Source organism: Chenopodium album, chromosome 14 (assembly GCF_948465745.1).
Source record: "Chenopodium album chromosome 14, dcCheAlbu1.1, whole genome shotgun sequence".
NCBI lineage: Eukaryota > Viridiplantae > Streptophyta > Magnoliopsida > Caryophyllales > Amaranthaceae > Chenopodium > Chenopodium album.
The window spans coordinates 11,133,498-11,154,379 of NC_137847.1; the positions used below are offsets into that span (position 1 = coordinate 11,133,498).

Sequence of the window (20,882 nt, forward strand, 5' to 3'; positions counted from 1 at the left end):
CTGCTATTGGCCAAATTCTGTTAGAAAATCTCAGGTTTGCGTACATCAATAGTATTAGACTTGATTATGAGATTTTCTAATGTCCAAAGCAAAAAGGAAAATTTGTCAAAAATAAGCTAATCTTTATCCAGTTAGCTCAAAATAAGTTAATTTTTTTATTAACTAAAAATAAGTCGAACTTTATAGAGTATCTTCTTAAGAGCATGAGCAATGGTGTGTAACTCACAACCATTACAAGTCACCTTATTTATTTCTCTCTCTTCCAAATCATCTTCCACCTCACTTTCCACTATCTTATAGTTACTATTATGAGTCACCTTATTTTTTATGTACAATGATAAGGTTACTCACCACTCTTTCTATAAGTCACAATGGTAGAGCCTAAATCAAATTTTCCTTTATAAGTGACACTTGTCATCTTTTAATTGGATAATAGCAAAATTAGAAAAAAAATTTATGTACATGTCAGTTACTCACCAGTAACTCAACAGTGGGGTGTTCCCCTTACCATGAGTAACTTGTGGGTTACTTTCCACAATAGTGAGGTAACTCACAAAGAGGAGAGAGAGTATTGTGAGTTACTAGTAACTCACCATTGCTCATGCTCTAAAATAAGTCATGACATGTTGAATTTTGGGATAATCAGTTATTTCGGTAAATTATGTCACGTATCATTATAGAGTTGGCCTTTTTAAAAAAATTAAATCAAAAAAAAAAAAAACCCTAAAATAATCCCACAGCCACCCCTAGGCACGGGCCGTGCCGGCACGAGGGCGGCATGGGCCCGGCACGACTCCGGCGTGGCACGGCACGGCGGCCCACTTGTGGGTCGTGGGTCGTGCCGTGAACACAAATGTTGAAAATTGGCACGGCAAGGCACGGGCATGATCGTCGGCACGCCGGCACGGCCCGCCAGCACGTTATATATATATATATATAAATTAAAAAATCGTGGTGGCCCGCAGCCCGGCACGGCCCGCTAGGCATGTGGGTCGTGCCGTGACGTGGGCTGGGGTGTGCCAAAACTTGGCACGGCATGGCATGGCACGACACGAGCCCCACCTTGGCATGGCATGGTACGACACGAGCCCCACCTCGGCACGGCCAGGCACGGCCCGCGACGGCACGACACGATGCCCATCTTTAGCCACCCCGTACCCACTGCCAGTCCCCCTCATCACCAACTCCCTTCCACCAACCGCTGAGACCACCCTATCCTCCGGCGCCGGCCGTCGACCCCACCCCAACACTTACCCCTCTCTCTCCTCTTTCGCTCTCTAGTTCGCCGGCAATTCGCCAGAAGGAAGTGTGACATCCTTAACATTGCTTGTGCGGTTGTGATGAACCAATGCTTGGAGGATGCGCGCCCTCATCAATCTTGCGACGAGATCGAAAGCCAAATTGGGGCTTTTCAATGCCGTACTACTGCCAAATTGGTGCAATGGATGCTATGGTGGTGCGAAAGTGGCGGCTAGAGCTGTAAATTGGTGGGTGAGGCTGGTTGTTGTTTACATTATTGAGGTGGCGATGGTGGTGTAGATGGTGTTATCGGTGGGAAGCAGGAAAGGGAAAAGGGAGGGATAGGGGTGTTGTGGGTGGGGAAAAGGGAAGGGGGTGGGGTCACCGTTATCGGGGGATGGAGTGGTCTCCGACCAGCGGCCGAGCGATGGAGTGGTCTCGGACCGGCGGCTAGTGGAAAGGGAGATGGTGGAGATGGGGGCTTGAAGTGGGGAGCTGGTGGGGATGGGGGATTTTTTTAAGAATTTGTTTATTTAATGTAATTATATTTAATATTAATAAATTATTTTTAATTCAAAAAATGACTTGATTAGTAGGTTGTAGGTCATTTGACTTATTAAAAAAAAACACTACTAAAAAGACTTATTTTGAGTTAATCGAAAATTTGACTTATTTTGAGTTAGTCATACAAAGGTTGACATATTTTTGATAAATTTTCCAAGCAAAAATCCTAATTGTGAAAATGTTTTATTTAAGAAAAAGCTTCTTCAGTAGATGAATTATGTTTATTATTAGGATTCAATTAATAAACGATTCGTGAACGAGTTTTTCAAGGACACTATAAGTCTATAACCTATTAAATGAACTGAGACTAAACAAATATCCAATTTAGTTGAAAGCTTTGGTTTGTGTTGGAGCTAGCATAAGAAATATGAACATGAACTTGCAGCAAGTAATAATTTGCATGAGATATTCATCAGGTACTAAATTATTATTATTGTTATTGTTATTATTATTATTAATATTATTATTATTATTATTATTTATTATTATTATTATTATTTATTATTTTTTTTCACTACTTTAGAGCGGACAAAAGTTGACACAATATGAATCGGACACGGAAAAAGCGAAAGGGCAACCTGACAAAATATGCTAATTAGGTCAAACTAGTGTTGAGATTATTATTTTTTATTTTTATTATTTTTATTTTTTTTGAAGGGAGACTAGTGTTGAGATTACCATCATGAAAGTGACATAACTTAACCTAGAGAATTACCAATAATTTAATTTATTTGATAATAAATAGTAGTACCAAGCCAATTCTATTTTGTGCGACACGACAACACGACATGAATCAAACAAGAAAAAAGTGGGTTAATGACAATGTTAAAGATTTCGACATGTTTACAAATTTGGGTTACACAACATGAAACATTTGATAGAACGGGTAGAGATAGTGTTAGGGTTTCTCATTCTTTATCTTTGACATGAACACAAAAAAATCTGATACGACACATTTTTCATCTTTATAATTAGTATAGCCACCAAAATAACTAGATTTTAAATGTCATTCACAGTTTAGCATCCCAAATTCTAAGATGCTCAAACTCGATGTTTTAATTCCGCGACTCGATTGATTATCTTAAGCAATTAAGCCCTAAACACCACTCACTCTTATTAGAGTTGTCACCCATGAGGCCATGATCCATCTTCAAAATCAAATACCCACTCATGTTGCTTTGTACCCACGATCCGTCCTTTGTCACCTTTTGTCAATTGTCATTAATAGACAAAAACGCACTACACGATCCATGTCAAAACACTCGCATCATATTTCATTCGAGACTGCATCTTGGTACCGGGTCAGCCCAAGCCCATATGCTACCTCTTCAACTTTCCTTCTCCTGAAAAATGAAGATATTGCCAAGCTATTATGATAACTGGTTATGGCAATTTCAGGGCATCACCAATATTGTCACCCATTCTTAAACCCCACTTTATCTTCTTTCTTTCTCTCTCCTAAACTTCACACCAATTTCCCTCCTTTCTTCCTCAATCCTCTCAACTTCAAACTTCTCTGTTCACAGAGCAATACAATCCAACTACAAACCCAGAAATCCCAACCTCTTAACACTATCAAGAAGAAAAGGAAGCCAAAACCAAGCTTTTCTGATCAAATTCGTGATAAATGGTCTGTCAAACCTGTTTCTCATACCCAGAAATTTCCATGGCAGATTCAGCAACAACAAGATGAAGAAGATGAGGAAGAGGAGGAAGAAGAAGAACACCCACCTTCAATTTCATCGTCAGAAATTGCGGGAAATCATAAGGAGGTAGAATCAATTTCTGGGGTTGTTGAAACTCCTAAATTTGATGTTAATTTCAATAATCGAAGCAAAATTGAAGAGCCCATTTCTGATTTTAGTAGAAAATTTGATAAAAAGTTGAGTAATAAAGTTAGTAATCATGTTAATGTTGAATTGGGTAATGTTTCGATTTCATCTTCAATTGCTGAGAAAAAGGAATTGCCAAAAATTGATTTAATTAGTGGGAATTTAGTGAATAAATTAGCTCCTGAGAAAGTAGTTGAATTCAAGAAAAATGCTGAGAAAAATGCTGCAACTGTTAGATTACAGAAAGATAGTAGTAGTAAAGTAACATTATCTAGAAGCAACTATGTTGATGTTAATGGTGGCGACTTTCGGAAAGGTAAGGCTGTTAGTGAGAATGATGTTAAAGAGGAAAGGTTAGATAGGTTGCCATGGGTACCCGACCCTGAGAAAGCTGATGAAGATAGGCGGTCGAAGAGCAAGACCTGGTTAGCCGAGAAATCGATTCCGGAATATGAACTTAATAGATTGAGGAATGTAGCATTGAGGATGAAAGAGAGGATAAAAGTTGGGGCAGCAGGTGTTACACAAGCCTTGGTGGATGCCATTCATGACAAATGGAAGATTGATGAAGTTGTGAAACTCAAATTCGAAGCGCAGTCCACGGTTAATATGAAAAGGATGCATGAGGTCCTTGAGGTCAGATTGCTTTTCTATATATTTGTTCTTGATTCCTGTATTTTTCATTCATGTTTGTAGACTAAAATGTTAGATATGGCATGATTATGCATTGGATAGCTGCTTGTAGTTTTTCATTATATTTATGCTTCTAATAAATGTTTTCATAATTTCATTGTTAAGTTGTATACTCATGCTTCATATTTGAATGTGTGATGTAGTTGGTTTAGGCTTTTCGAGTATTTGAGTATGTAAATTTAAGATATGTTTTCATATTGTTTGCTAGAGTAAAACAGGAGGCTTGGTGATATGGAGATCAGGTAGTTCCGTGGTGCTATTTAGGGGATTGACCTACAAACTAGACTGTGTACAAACATATAAGGAAGTGAAAAAAGTAGATTTAGATGTTTCAAATCATCCAGAAAAACGCGTTCTTGATTCTGCGAGAGTTCAAAAAAAACTGTCTGAAGAAGAGTCGATGGAGATAAGCGAGCTCAACAATCTGTTGGATGAGTTGGGTCCACGATTTGTCGACTGGTCTGGCCCTCCTCCATTGCCTGTTGATGCAGATTTGCTTCCAGCTGTAGTTCCTGGCTATAAAACTCCATTCAGACTTCTTCCTTATGGTGTACGGCCTTGTTTAAAAGATTCGCAAACAACTGAATACCGTAGGATTGCAAGGAACACCCATCCACATTTTGCTTTGGGTATGTCAGAAATGATTACAGTGTTCACAATATAGATTATAAAATCTTACTGACTCAAGCGATATTATTCAATTGATTGATTGTGGTAGGGAGGAGCAGAGATCTCCAAGGTCTGGCTGCTGCTATGGTAAAGTTATGGGAGAAAAGTGCTATAGCCAAAATTGCCATTAAACGTGGTGTCTTAAATACTTCCAATGAGAGAATGGCTTGGGAGCTGAAGGTAAGACTTATCTTGTTTGTTTGCTTGGTGAATTTCCAGAAAAGTTGAAATCTAATACTTGTATTAATTTCTTTTGAATCCAAGATCATAGCTAGTTTGTCTTCACTTGTAATCTAATATGCATTACATATTGACAAAAATTCTATTTGACGTGTCAAATGAAAAGCTTTGATCTCTTTTCGTCAATAATGCAAGGGTCTATAATATACCATGTTTTCTTAGAGCACTTTCAACTTCCAATTGCAGAGACTGACTAGGGGGACATTACTCTCAAGAAATAAAGAGTACATTGTCTTTTATCGAGGAAATGACTTCTTGCCCCCAAATGTAACAAAATCGCTGAAGGAAAGGGATAGGCTGTCGATGCTTAATTATCAAGAAGAAGAAGAACGGCGGAATGCATTAGCTTTGGTTAACTCAAACTCTAAAAACTACAAGGTTCCTATGGTCGCGGGGACTCTTGCAGAGACTGTTGCTGCAACCTCTCGTTGGGGAAAGCAAGTAGACGATGAAGATGTGGAGAAAATGATAAAAGATTCAGCTCTGGCTAGACATGCTTCACTGGTTAATTATCATAAAAAGAAATTAGCTATTGTAAGTTTTTGTTACTTTATAAAGTATCTCACAACTCGATTTCAAAGATATAATGAGCTGTTTAGCCCTCTCAAAAATGCTCTCTGATTCACCATTTCTCGTTCTTAATTGCTTGCAGGCAAATCAGAAGCTCAAGAAGGCTGAGAAGGCATTGGAAAAGGTGCAAGGATATCTAGAACCAGAAGAGCTCCCTACAGATTTAGAAATGATAACTGATGAGGAGAGATTAGTATTCCATAAAATTGGCTTAAGCATGAAGCCTTTCTTGCTTGTGGGTAAGCATGTGAACTTAATTCTTAGGTATATATATGCATCCTAAAGAACTACTTACAAAAGCTGCTTCTTTTACAGGGAGGCGAGAAGTTTTTGATGGTACCATAGAGAACATACATCTGCACTGGAAATTCAGGGAGTTGGTGAAGGTAATTGTGAGGGGCAAAAATTTTGGACAAGTTAAACATCTTGCAATATCGTTGGAGGCAGAGAGTGGTGGTGTGCTTGTATCAATAGATAAAACTACTAGAGGCTATGCAATCATTCTATATCGAGGAAAGAACTATCAGCAACCTCTTCGGTTGAGGCCTAGGAATCTACTGACAAGAAGGCAAGCATTAGCTCGGTCAATCGAATTGCAAAGACGTGAGGTGAGCTCTGGTGATCTGTCTTTTATCATTTTGACATAATGAAAACATTCCTCTTACATTTGTCGTACTGACTCACACAGGGACTGAAGCATCATATATCGAGTTTACAGGAACAGATGGAGTTGCTGAAGTCTGAAATAGTATGTATTCTTATTTATACGTATTATATACATATATTTTATTGCATCTTTGAAATAAAGTTTTAAGGTTGACCCACTTTTTTTATAAAATTTTGCAGGAGGATATGAAAAATGGAAAAGAGATTGATGATATGGCGTTTTATAAAAAATTGGACGATACTTCTATTCCTTCTGATGATGAGATGGAAGAGGTAAGACTAAGAGGGGTTTTGTATGCTTGTACAAACATTATAGGATAGTTTGGTCACCTATAGTGTGTTTTGGTAAGGGGGGATTTGGAGGAATGGGAAAGAGAAAAGGATTGAATGATGCATTTTCTTTTGCACATAAAATGGGGAAGGTTAGAATATTTTCCTTTCCGTTTAATAAATTAAATCCATTTGAAACCTCGAAAGATTTAGAAGGATATAAATGCCCAACTCTCTCTGCCCTCCCTTCAATTCTCTATCCTGTCTTTCCCTTCCTTCAATGGTTGCTAAGAACACTAAACAAAATACCATTAGTGTGGGAGGTAATAAGGCACTCAAGCACAATTTTGGCTCGGTAAAGACTAAGAGCTGAGTACTGACTTTCGGAATGGATGGGATATTGCCCAAAGGATCTTTGATGTTACTGAGTTCTTGCTGATTAATAATTCAATTTTCTTATTTGTAGGATGAAGATGAAGAGGCCTACTTGCAAACATATGACAGTGGAGATGAAAATGGTGCTTTCATAGATGTCGAGTCGTCTGAAGATGATGATTTAGATGCATAGAAAATACCAGAGTAATTATAGGTATCCAGATCTATGAAACTTACCCATGTACTGTATATAATATCTAAGATATATACAAAAATTAACTGAAAGCAATTCCATCCCTTTGGTATGACAATCATCATTCATTCATTTGTTAAAGCGTCACAAGTTCACAAAATCGGGCCGAGTTTTAGAGAAGACTTTCCATGAATAGTTGTTAAAGCTATAAACAAAATTTCAAAGCTTTTTATAATTCTGTTAGTGAACTATTTTCAGTCTTAAAAGCTAAAGCTATTGCTTGTGCAATTATAATGAAACCGGTCTTTATCAAAGAAGTATGACATGCTGGTACCAGCTACCAAGTGAACTATATGCTTAAAATCGCGACGTAATAACCATTTCTTAAAAATGCGTTGTTGATTATACAGCCATAACTCATCACTATTACAGTTTTTTTTTTCCCTGGCTTCCATGCATAGTTTATGTTTATGGAAGCAAAGCAAACCATTGTTAAATTGCTCCCGAAGTTACGAGTTATGAGTGACAATGCTACCACAGATGATTGATTCTACCTGATTTCATAATTATAATTATCGGAAAACTTAACTTATTTATTCATAATCTATCTCTTAACACATACCCAGCAGTCAGCAAATACTGAATATGCTTGAATTTTAAAAGTCCTACACTTAACATCATCACAATCACTATTGCAAATTCAATTTTTGATAGGTAAGGAGGGCCATATCATGCAGGAACCTCTCATAGGTCAACTCAACCCAGGGGTTAGCGGGCTAGGTCCTTTGGGAAGGGGGGAGGGAAGAAGGGTAAGGGAATCCCCTCCCCAAAGTACCTCTAGTGAAGTTTTCCACCTCTTGGTTGTGAGATGACAAACCTTACTGTTAGACTAATCTTTGCTTGGTAGGTAATTGGTGCCATTACAAAATCAATCATCATGATAGTTTACAACGTAAAATTGGCAGGTAAAAGTCTGTAGAATACATGATGTTGGACCAAAATGTAGACTAAAGTGCATGTTGCAATCACTAAATAATAGTGTGAGGAATCCTGAAATGTCCGCATTCTCAGGACCTTCTATAAGGCCCTAGCAGAAAAGGATGCAATTAAACTTGAAACATTGAACGGGTTGAAGTCGTCAATCAGACAGAAAAATAGTCCACATAATGAACATCAATGGGACCTGTTATTACCATTTTATCGAGCTAACACAAGTCTTTGATTTGGGGCATCATTTTTAGAAAATAGTACATAGTAATCAATACTGGTAGAAATGAGGACAAAAACAAAGCAAAATTTCTTCCAATGCCACACAAACCACAGAGCAGTTACTATCCCTCCTTCCACGAGTGAAACCCATGATTGTGGCATTCAATATACATCAGTCTATTGATTAAATAAAAACATGCCTCAGAATCACGCACTCACTTCAACCTTTTCTTCTTCCTTCTTTCCATTTTTGCTCATTGTGTTAACACCTTGTTGCTCTGTCTTCTTTTGGGCGCGAATCAAAAGCTCTTCTAGCACGGGGCCTCATTTCTCGCACTTGTCTAGGAGGCATAATGTATGGCTCAAGGGGTTTATCAGCAAATGGGTGCTCATCGCCAGTAAATATTCTAAGTTTACGGTCTCTATCCTGCATCCATTAGAGTCAAAAGTAAGCAGGTTTTTCTAATTGATTACTTCATGTTGGGCCCGTATTACCAAGCAACCCAATATGTCTAGGGCATTGCTCAATAATCAAAAGATACATTAAATCAAGCAAGGCGGCCTGATTGGAATAAGTATGGCAAGCAAGATCAGAATATCAATTATGAAGATACTTGCCAAGAATATACTTGCTGAACAGGGAAATAGAATAAATCAAGAAGATCTCCCACGCTTTGAATATATTCGATATCTTTGTAACCCTAATGGGTCCTAAGTATAAATAGCATAGTGAGACATCATAATACTCATGTATGTTCACATATACATTAATATAAAACTGATTATTTCACTTATGCTCTCGGAATTGTGTCCTTGCTGAACAAGGAGCATTGTCCTCACTCAGTATTGTATCTCCAAACCCATTCTCTTTTAAGTTTAATTGCTTATTTACTGTCATATTATTGCTCTTGGTTATTATATTTCGTATTTATGGTTTGATTGTTATTACCCCTAAATCCCTAAGCAAATTCCTAGATGCCTTACTAAGATTTGCCTAAACACTTCACAGATGAACAAAATGGTTGATTAGCTGTAGATACCAAATAGGCATCATGTCACACAGAATATAACTACATTAACCGGTAGAATACAAGGCAAATACAAAGTAATAAGAAGGTCAATAGAACATACAGACACTAGAAGGGAAAGTGTTAACAGAAAAGAAAATAAATAGCTGTAACATACAATCTCCCAACGAACTTCATAAAATAAGTGTTTAGGATCAAGAAGTTATACTTACATCACGTAATTTATTCCTAGGAAGCATGCGCAGGATAGGTTTACGAATAACTTCAGTAGGATCAAACAAATAACACTTCTGGAAAGAATCACTCGACCACCCAGCATAGTTTCCATTATATTAATACCCAAGTTGTCCAAGGAGCTTACCCAATGTGCCATCGATAATATTTATCTGTAAGTTTCCTCCCTATAATGCAAATGTCTTTTGCATTGAGAACAAAGCACATATCTCCATCATCGCAATTAGGAGCATATGTAGGTTTATCTTTCCCTTGGATCACAGTAGAAATTTGAGATGCTAACCTCCCAAGAACCTAAGCAAAAGCAATGGAATTGTTACAGAAAAACCAATACAAATTCCTAAAACGAGACAGCACTAGGATATAGCCCTAGAGTAAGCCAACATGAAGTACGAAAAAGATAGTAGATCTGAGCTTCCTTCAAAATTAGAGGAAGGGAGCCTAAAGATGGTTAAGCAAGACTGATACTAGTTTGTTTGAAAATAAGGATCCAAAAACAACATAGCTTATTGCTAAAATATAGGATTGACAAGCTAACTTAGGTAAAGTGCACATTCAATAGGAATCAAATAAAAATAGTACATGAGTAACACCCTCATACTTCGTCACATAAAACCCAATAATCTTAGAATTACTTTCCACTATAGATGATCAAAATCACGCAACAAGAATTACTGAAAATAATGCACATTTTTTCAATCATCCATATGTGGCAAATTCAATTACTGTAGATATGCAGAGGGTACATTGTAGGAGGGAAGGGGAGAGAGAGAGAGAGATTGGGGGGGTGGGGGTAGCATCATAAATGGGAAAAAAAAATCTAACCTGGCCTTTGGCATCAAATACCCTCCAACGCAAACCATCCAAATCAATACGCCTCAAGCCAGCAAGGGCTCTCTGCACAAAGAAAAAATTTAGTATGTTAGGAAACGCATATAAGTTGACTATACTACTTGAATCTGCACAGAAAATCGTATACAACAGGGAGCTATCTCAATGAAGACAATTAATAGCATATCATCCCTTCAATACATTGGACTGCAAATCAGTCCAAGAGTGAACGAGCATGAATTTTAAACATGTTCAAACAAGATACATAGCCAAACACAACATCAACTAATAGATTCCAGGAATAAGATATGCCTATCAAACTCTAGTCTCAAAAATTCTCATTGTGAATGAATAGAGCATGAAAGTACTTTGAATTAAAATATGCCCAGATTCTGCATAACTACATTACTTGAACATCCAAATATAATGTAATACCCCGTATTTTTGAAACGTATTTTCTAATTAATTAATTAGCATTTTCTGAAAAAGGAATTTTAAGTAATTTATTTTACTATTTGAATTTTGGAGCCAAAATGATATTTTAATTTTGGTGCCAAAAGTATTTTAAAACTCAATTATTATTTTGGATTTTGGATAAGTTTTATTATCCATTTATTTAAAAACCGGATTATTTATATTCCGTATATTTTAATTAAATAAAATTATATTTTATTATTTATTTAAGATGGCCGAAAATTCCTAATTTAATGACTATGATTTTTGGATTTTCTACGTATAGAAAATCTGATTTTCTTAGTTATTTTATTTAGTGAATAATTGGAATTTTATTAATTAATTATTTTATACAATAAATATTATTTACACAATTATTTTTAATTCCTTAAAACTAGCAAATTAATCCCCTAAATATCTAAAGGGAGGTCCGAAAATATGAGCTTAGAAAAGCTCAAATTTTCGGCCACCATGATGGATTTTTGGTTGATTTATTTTGGTAAATTGTATTTTTAATTATCTCCTTAAAATCTCTTATTTTCCTTAATTTTATTTCTCCACCTCCTAAATATTTTATCATCTTATTTTCCTAACTTATATCTTCCTTGATTATTCCCTAAGTAATCTCTTTTTCCATATTATTTTTCATGACAACACACTTTCCTTAAACTAATTACTCTTAGTCACCTTAATATTAAACTTTCCATAATTCTTTAACTCTCTTCTCCAAGTAATTTCCTTAATTCTTTTTATCATAATTCTTCCAACATTCTCCTACCATAATTCTTTCATTCATGATCCTATAAATACCCCCTCATACCTCTCATATTCTTCATACCAAAACCAAATCCTCTTCTTCTCTCTTATTCTTCTTCTTCCTAAACCTTTTCATACTTTTCTTTCTACTCTTTTCATACATAATCAGCCCGTATACATTGAAAGCCAATTTTCGGGCACTTATGGTCGGTTTTTTGGGTTTTGATGTTTCACAAAAGATTGTTCCTCTCAAAAAATCCTTGAGGTTAGGCTCAAAAATCATTCAATTTGGAGTTATATTGAAGGAGTTATGGCCTCTGCAAGTTCTACCTATTCTTTCCAACGAAAATTCAATTCTCTTTAATCCTATTCCTTTATCTTCTTCATGGTTAGTTTTCTAAAATACAAATACCTATTTCAAAGCTATAATTTTATATTAAAAGATTTTTATAGTCCATGCACATTAGATTTGGGTTTATGTTGTGATAACCTTATGGTTATATTAATTGCAATGTGTATTCGTGATTGAAATTTGAAAGTGTGGAGTGTTGATTGAGATTCGGAATCAAGGTACGTTTAGGTGGCTAGATACTTTTGAAAGTCATTGTTTGAATGACATGTTTTATATGATTTATTGGTGATTGAATTAAATTGGTTTGAATTATGATTTATGAAATAAAGTATGTTTGGAGGTATTGATTTTAATGTTTGTTTTAATAAATGTATTTTTAAAGGATTGATTTTCATATCATGTTTTGAATGGTTTGAATTAAAGAAAATGATTTTAAAAGTTTGATGAATTAAATAAAAGGTTTTTCAAAGGAAGAGTTATTGATTTTGAAAAGTTATTTATATGAGATTTAATTCTCAAGTATTTATTAAAAGGTCAATTTTGAAGCATGTTGAAATTAAACACAAAAGGGGTTTTGAGTTAACCTATTATAAAGGTTGATTTTATTCAAGGAGGAATTTATAAGGATTTATTGAATTATTTATTTAAAAAGCTTTAAAAGCATGTTTATTATATTAATCCCACTATGTGGATTCATTGAAAACTATGGACTTTGTATGACCTAGTCTTTCTCCAAGAATAGCCTTGAAATAGTAGGAGACTAGCTTGGGGGGTGTGCACACTTAGAGAGGAGATTGAGTTTTCAAAAATAATTGATTTTATTAATCATTATTATTGAGTTATTGGAATTATTTTGAGAATATTTGAGAATTATATTGGTTTTGAATCATGAGTTTGGAATTTATTGGATTAATTACTGGAATTGGTTTTAAAACCATGTTTGCAAATGAATTGAGTTTACTTATTGTACTTAGCATATTTTGCAAATCCGTATTTCCTATTTGTTTTGGTTCGCCCTGTTTACCGTAATGGTAAGCAGTGTTGACTATTTTCAGGTGGAGTCATGAATGAGCGTATGGGAGTCCCGGGATTTATTTCACCTAGTTTAGGAATGTTGGTTTTGTCTTTATTTTGAGTACTCATAACAATGTTACTATTTTATAAGAATTAATAAAAGAAAGTTGAGTTTTCGGCTGCAAGTTTTGTTATTGAGTTAAGTATTTTGAGTAGCCTTGCGTAATCACGCGGCGGTAACACTCCTAAGTATATCTCTACCGTATAATTATATGTATTATACTAGTATTTCCGTAGAGGGAGATTTGGGGGTGATATATACCTAGATACAACAGGGAATTTTCCCAATGAAGGTTATCTCTATAGAACATTGCAAATGCAATCAGTCCATTATTGAATGATCACTAATTCTTAAACAAGATCAAGCAAGACACATAGCTAAACACAGCATCAACTACCAAATTCCAAGAGAAAGATATGCTTACTACATGGTTTCTAAAATTCCCATCAGCATGACAATACTTTGAATGAAAACAATAAACAAACCCTGACTGAGTATATGATTGGAAAGTACTGTTTAATCACAAAGGTAACAATTGAACTCCTCAATCGGCGCAAATGGCCCATTAATGATCAACATTATGATTCGACAATCGATTAACTTTCTTAATATCCTCATTCGCTAATCACTAAGAAATTCAACAAAAGCCATTCCTAAAATTCCAATTCAAAAAGCTACCTAATTTACCAAAACACTTGAATTTCAAAAACTTACCCATTCCCCCATAGTTCAAGTAGTACAACTAACAATCATTAAACAAAGCAATGATACATCTAATTACACCACAGTTCTTTTGAGCATTTTCACAAACACTTAGCACACATTCAATAGTGGGTTTGTTTCAAGCACCAAAAGCGACAAAGGTACTAATTTCTTACCCAGAAATCATAGAGGGTACCCCAGAAATCCCAGAATTCGAAGTGATAATTTACAAATTGAAACAAATGAGAAGTAAAAGTAAAAAATCAAAAGGAAGAAAAGAGATGAGATTACCTTCATGTTGCTATTGAAGGCTCATGTAACCATCTTCATATTGAATGCAAAAGTAAGAACAGATCTTGAACGAAATACATATAGAAGGAGAAATCAAGCTTCTTGAAGAATGGAAGGTTGCTGCTTTGAGGGGACTGTTAAACCCTTGAAGAGAGAGAAAAATAGCAATATGGAAGAATTCCGTATTAATTTTTTGCGGAGTATATTACTCCGTAATAAATACGAAGTATTTCGTATATGAATTTCTTCTACTTCGTAATGCATATTTTCTAGGTATGTCAATGGGGCGGGGCGGGGCGGACTTTGGCCTTCCTATCCCAATCCCCACCTAACATTTTTAATCCTCATCTCCGCAGCGGGTCCAGTATTCATCCCCATCCCCGCCCCGGCGGGTACAACTCCAAAACCATCCCCGCCCCACCTCCCAATTGGATATCCATCCCCACCTAATCCCCACTAAAGACCCGCCTAATCCCCACCCAAGACCAACCTAATCTCCGACTCTCAAATACACAAACCTACATAAGTAATACGGATTATAATAAAATAAAATTAAAAAAAAAACATTCTTAATATTACACACATTTTTGTTTATTATATAAGTGTAGTACAAAGTATTATAATTAATATTTTATTTCACGTAATTATTTTATAAAATAGTATAAAAGTATATAATTTTGCTTTTAAAATATATAGATGTGGGTATAAGGTGGGGATGGGTGGGTACGAAGTGGGGCGGGTACGAATTGGGGCAGGTGGGATGGGGTGGGTACAACTTAAAATCCATCCCGCCCCATCACCCATGATGGGTATGGTTTTTATCCTCATCCCCGCCCCACCACCCGCCAAACCGAGACCCATTGACCCGCCAAAACGAAGTGGGGTGGTTATGGGGCAGGTCTCCTACTTGATCCGCCCCACTGACTTCCCTAATATTTTTCCGGTAGACCTCAGGCCCTAGAGAATTAAGGGTGGCCTAGTTGTTAGAGGTCCTCCTTCCTTATTTGTGAGAAAGCTTCGATTCTCACTTGAATAAACTGGATCTCTAATTTCCCCCTATTTGTAACTTGTAATCAAATTCTCCTTACCTTTAAAAAAATATATCATGCTCTTAGGTAATTATGGGTGGGGTTAGAGCTGTCAAAAGCTGACCCGACTCGAAATACCGACCCAAACACAATTATTAATCGACCCATCTAAACCCAAAAAAAATGGTGACCCAAACCCGACCTGAAACGAACCAACCCTAAACCCAAGTTGACCCGAGTATGTAAGACCCGAACCCGAACATGAATCGACCTGGAGATGACCCGACCCAAATGTAACCCGTAAATTATTGACCTGAACCGAACCCGACTTGAACAGAAATTGACCCTAACCCGTTATAACCCGTCAAAACCCGAATTTAACCCGACTTGTTACTAACCCGACCCGAATTTAACCCGACCTGTTACAAACTCGACCCGAAATCAACCCGATTTGTTATTGACCCAACCCAAATTCAACCCTATTTGTTATTGACCCGACACGAATTTTACCCGACCTATTACTAACCCGACCCAAAAATTCAATTCGATCTGTTATTAACCCGAATCGAAATCAACACGACTTGTTATTGACCCAACCTAAATTCAACCCAAATTGTTCCTGACCCGATTTCAAATCACCTAAAATTCAATTTAGACCACCTTATTATTCTTGATTAAAGAATTTTGTCTAGGGAGACCAAGTCAGTCCAAGCCAGCAAAAGAAAGGAGCATCATCCCCAAATTTAAGAGTTAAATATAGTATATATTTGTTGTATGGTAAAAGGAGATAATTATCTTCCTAAATTATCGACTATAGTTCCCTAGTATGTTGCCAAATATATTATAGTCAAAGGAAATAATTAGCTTGATAAAAATGATAATTATCTATTTATAGTTAGTTGAACCTGAATATGACCCGACTTGGAAATGACCCAACCTGATTGTAACCCACAAATTATTGACTTGAACATAACCCGACTTGAACAGAATGACCCGACTTGGAAATGACCCAACCTGATTATAACTCGCAAATTATTGACTTGAACCGAACCCGACTTGAAACCGAGAATGACCCGACTTGAAAATGACTCGACCTGATTATAACCCGTAAATTATTGACTTGAACCGAACCCGACTCAAACCCGAGAATAACTCGACCTGATTTTAACCCGCAAATTATTGACTTGAACCGAACCCGACTCGAACCCGAGAATTACCCTAACTCGAGACCGACCCAAACCCGATAAGATGTATGACTCGACGTGACCCGACTCAAGCATGACCCAACCCGAACCCGACCCGCATAGGTTACGGCATTAACCCGAATTGGCCCGAGCCGAGTTGACCCGACCTACTCTTACCAGACCCGTTCACCCGAATTGACAGGTCTAGGTGGGGTAGCCCTAGCTAGGACAATTTCGAATCATTTTTGGATTGATGGGATGATATTTTTTTTTTTTAGTGTATGGAAAGAGCCACAAGGCACAAAGGTAAGTGATGTTAATCGATTCCAAGATCTTTAAAATCGAAAAGGACAGTAATAACGGGTTTTTTTGGGTCATATTCATGTAGGGTCAAAGTCATTTTCCTATTATTCTCATTTACCATTAATTAGTTTGTGAAAGGGATGAAAAATAATTTTTCGATGGTAAAGCAGGACAAGAATACAAGTACATTCTTAATAATGAGAAACATAACATTTTCTTCTTTTATAAAACAAGGGAAGTGTTAAAAGATAAGGTGAATGTCAATTATTGATTTGATTTTACAATGCTCATATAGGTCCAAACACTTGTGAACTCATATGGTATATATGAGTATGTAATTATATATTCTACTCTTAATATATTACTCATGGCTATAATAGAATGCCATGTAAGTATAAATGGACAAGCAAAAATAACCGGAGCAATACTACTACACTACTTTCACTTCTTCATTTCTTTTACTCTCCAACATCTATTCTATTGGTAAAATATTTAACACGATCAGCACTAGTTTCTAGTCAAAATTATACCTACTTCTCAAAATTATAACAAATAAATACTATCGATATACTTCTAAATGTTTTGAGTAGTATGCTTTATAGTTGTCCATATTTAGAATATTCTATACCAAAAACTCAAACATTTACTGTATCATATATCTCAAAAACAACGGTGAAAAAAAATTCAATTTGATTTTATTTATTATAATTGCCTAGTAGTAACTTTACATGCATATTATTAACTAAATTGACAAAAAGATGCAGTCTTTTTCATACTTGTTATTTTTCTTTCTTTTACGTACTTTTTGTGTTTCATTCCGTTTTCGAACCCATGATCTTTTATAGATTTTAGGGCTCTTGGACCACTAAGGCTTGCATTCTCAGTGTGATAACCATTGACAATTATAAATATTATATTTGGACCATAATTTTGTCTATACATTAGACTATTATATGATACTTTTACAATTGTACAAAATAGTAACGGTAAACCTACCTCTATAAAATGCAAAATTTTCCTCCAATTTCACCACAATTCCCTATCTCTTTCCACTTTTTATCCAAAAATAACCCAAAATTTTTTTCACCCTCTTCTTCTCCGATATGTTCCCCGACGACGGCAACCAAAACACCCTGAACACCCACACCTTTACTTTTGAGGAAGATTTAAGGAAGATAACACAATATTTCCTTCTAATTACGGCGCTCGTAGTTTTTTTTAGTAGCAATATTAATTTTTGTCATTATGTACAAGTAAAACTCACTTATTTTGTCGTTTTAGTAGATTAAAAGTTTGTTTTTGTTGTATTATGTTCTTTTGTTGTTATAAATCATCATGTATAAAATTACCGTCATTATTATAACTATTGTTACAACTGTTATTGTTGTCATTTTGCTGTTTTTGCAACTAATATGATTTATTTTTACCTAATCATATAATTACGTACTCACAATAATAAACCAAGGGGAGAAAAGAACTATATTATTTATGGTTTGTTATTGTTAAATTTAATTATCACATGTTTTATTAACCTAATTATAAATATGGAAGAATTAAACATATATGTTGTACATATGATTTATTATTATAAATTAATTATCACGTAATTTGTTGTAGCTAAAATGGGAGACCTTATGAAAAAATAGTTCAGCATCTTAGATTTATTTGGAAAGAAATTCTGGAATGGAAAGTGAATGCAATGATGAATTTGAAAGCTCAAGGGTTGGAGCACACTGTTAAAGAAAATAAAAGTCCCTCTTGTCAAACAACTAATACTACCACTTCTGCAATGACGGTTGTAAAACTTGTAATTGAACAAGATAAAGAAAAAGCCTTAGTGTTATTAAGGCGTCATTTACATGAAGGCCTTAAAACTGAGTATATGATGGTTGAAGATTCCAAAAAATTATGGGATTGCCTTAATGAAAGATTTAGACACCACAAAAGGGTGCTCCTTCCTAAGGCATTATTTGACTAAACAAATTTACGATTCCAGGATTTCAAATCTGTAATTGATTACAATTCAACCACACATGAGATAGTATCTATATTGAGATACTGTGATCATCCAGTCACCGATGAATAGATGATTGAAAAAACATTCTCTACCTTTCATGCAAGCAACATACTGTTGCAAGAACAGTATCGTGAAAGAGGTTTCAAAAAGTTTAATGAATTATTGAGTGTATTACTTGTTACGGAACAAAATAGTGATCTTTTGTTGAAAAATCATAATCTTAGACCAACTGGGTCATTAACCACTCATCATGAGGCAAATACAACAAATTCTTATCCACCCGAGGCAAATGCTACACGAAGAGGTGGACGTGGAAATTACAATGGTCGTGGAAATTATCGAGGACGTGGTAGAAATAATTTTCAAAGAAATAGTAATTTCAAAAATTCTGAAAAATAGAAGGGACAGTCATCTGGAAGCCACAAACAAACTCCTTCAAAAGGAAAAGACACATGTTATAGATGTGGCATGACAGGGCATAGGGGACGTACTTGTCATACGGCCAAACATTTGGTAGACCTTTACCAGGCTTCTATAAAAGGCAAAGAGAAAAACGCGGAAACAAATTATGTTAATGAAGAAAATGCTCCATGTCCTACCCTTGATGTGTATGATTATTTCATGGACAATGCTGAAATTGGAAATGGTTTCATCTTTGTAGAAAATAACATTGCTTAGATAACCCATCTACTAATGTAATATATACTATGTTTTAATGTATTTTCTGTTATGTATTGTATTTTAAATGTCTAGTCATGTATTTTTAATTTTTATCATCAATAAAAGTTTGTATGATATTATTCTAAACTAATCTCATATTTATTCTATGAAGATATGGATCTGCCTGAAGTTAGTTTCGAATATCAATGCCTTTTGGACAGTGGAACAACACATACTATCTTGAAGGATAGAAACTATTTTTCACAACTAAAGTTGTTTCAAGCAAATGTAAACACTATTCCCGAGTCAGCAAAATTAATTGATGGATCTGGAAAGGCTTGTATAATGCTTCCAAATGGGAGAAGATTGATAATCAATAATGCTTTATATTTGAGAAAATCTTGAAGAAATCTCATAAGCTTTATAGATGTATGCCAAAATGGCTATCATTTAGAAACAATGACAACAGATCAAAAGGAGTATGTATGCCTCATGGCAAAAAAACATGGCAAGAAACATATTTATGAGAAATTGCCACCATATTCTTTGGGGTTATATCGTATAAACATAATACCCGTGGAAATTAATATGATATCTAACCAGAAGTTAGATGACAAACATTTGATTATTTTATGGCATGATCATTTGGGACATCCTGCAACTGGGATGATGCAAAGAATAATAGCAAATTCACTTGGACATTCAATAAGAAATGTCAAAATTCCCCGATCAGATAATTAACATGCTCTGTATGTTCACTTGACAAATTAATAATAAAGCCATCTATGAACAAAATTGCTAATGAATCTCCAAAATTCTTGGAAAGAATCCAGGGAGATAAATGTAGGCCAATTAATCCGGCATATGGACCATTTTGATATTTCATGGTTTTAATTGATGCTTCTACACGATTGTCACATGTCACTTTGCTTTCAATTAGAAATGTTGCCTTTGCAAAATTGCTTGCCAAATTATCAAATTAGGAGCACAATTCCCAGATTACACAATAAAGAAAATAAGACTTGACAAAAATGATGGGAAATTTACATCCCAAACACTTAATGATTATTGTATGTTTATTGGAATTGATGTTAAACACCCAATAGCTCATGTTCATACACAAAATGGTCTAGTTGAATCACTAATTAAGAGATTACAATTGATTGCAAGACCATTATTAATGAGGTCAAAATTGCCATCATCTGCTTGGGGATATGCTATAATACATGCAGCACCACTAATTAGCTTGAGACCTACCGCTTATCATAAATTTTCACCACCACAACTTGTTTGTGGTCGAGAACCAAGTATCTCACATCTAAAAATCTTTGGTTGTGATGTATATGTTCCCATTGCTCCACCCCAGTGAGAAAAAATGGGCCCACAAAGAAGGCTGGGAATTTATGTCGGGTTTGAATCTTTATTATCAAATATCTTGAACCATTGAT

The 20,882-nt window shown here is 35.4% G+C and overlaps 1 protein-coding gene and 2 long non-coding RNA genes across 3 annotated transcripts; 1 reads left to right on the forward strand and 2 right to left on the reverse strand.

Moving 5' to 3' along the window:
- The first annotated feature begins 3,118 nt into the window (after positions 1-3,118).
- LOC145580056 (CRM-domain containing factor CFM3, chloroplastic/mitochondrial-like) lies at positions 3,119-7,443 on the forward strand. The gene is made up of 9 exons (XM_081637378.1): positions 3,119-4,271; positions 4,537-4,957; positions 5,047-5,177; positions 5,424-5,771; positions 5,890-6,046; positions 6,123-6,415; positions 6,496-6,555; positions 6,654-6,746; positions 7,210-7,443. Exons 1-9 carry the CDS (start codon positions 3,189-3,191, stop codon positions 7,309-7,311), a joined length of 2,688 nt encoding a protein of 895 aa, XP_081493504.1. The 5' UTR covers positions 3,119-3,188; the 3' UTR covers positions 7,312-7,443.
- Positions 7,444-8,440: 997 nt separating this feature from the next.
- On the reverse strand, positions 8,441-9,831 carry LOC145578899 (uncharacterized). Its single transcript, XR_014098941.1, has 2 exons — positions 9,761-9,831; positions 8,441-8,947 (listed from the first exon to the last, which is right to left on the reverse strand). It is a non-coding gene; the product is annotated as an uncharacterized LOC145578899 (long non-coding RNA).
- A 126-nt stretch (positions 9,832-9,957) lies between these two features.
- On the reverse strand, positions 9,958-14,321 carry LOC145578898 (uncharacterized). The gene is made up of 3 exons (XR_014098940.1): positions 14,243-14,321; positions 10,608-10,679; positions 9,958-10,076 (listed from the first exon to the last, which is right to left on the reverse strand). It is a non-coding gene; the product is annotated as an uncharacterized LOC145578898 (long non-coding RNA).
- Positions 14,322-20,882: the final 6,561 nt, after the last annotated feature.

Bases quoted from the DNA above. Each gene is read 5' to 3' on its own strand.
- LOC145580056 (XM_081637378.1), top strand. From the start codon at position 3,189: ATGGCAATTTCAGGGCATCACCAATATTGTCACCCATTCTTAAACCCC. The intron at 5,178-5,423 runs GTAAGACTTATC...TTCCAATTGCAG, and splicing joins GAATGGCTTGGGAGCTGAAG to AGACTGACTAGGGGGACATT. The intron at 6,416-6,495 runs GTGAGCTCTGGT...TGACTCACACAG, and splicing joins TCGAATTGCAAAGACGTGAG to GGACTGAAGCATCATATATC.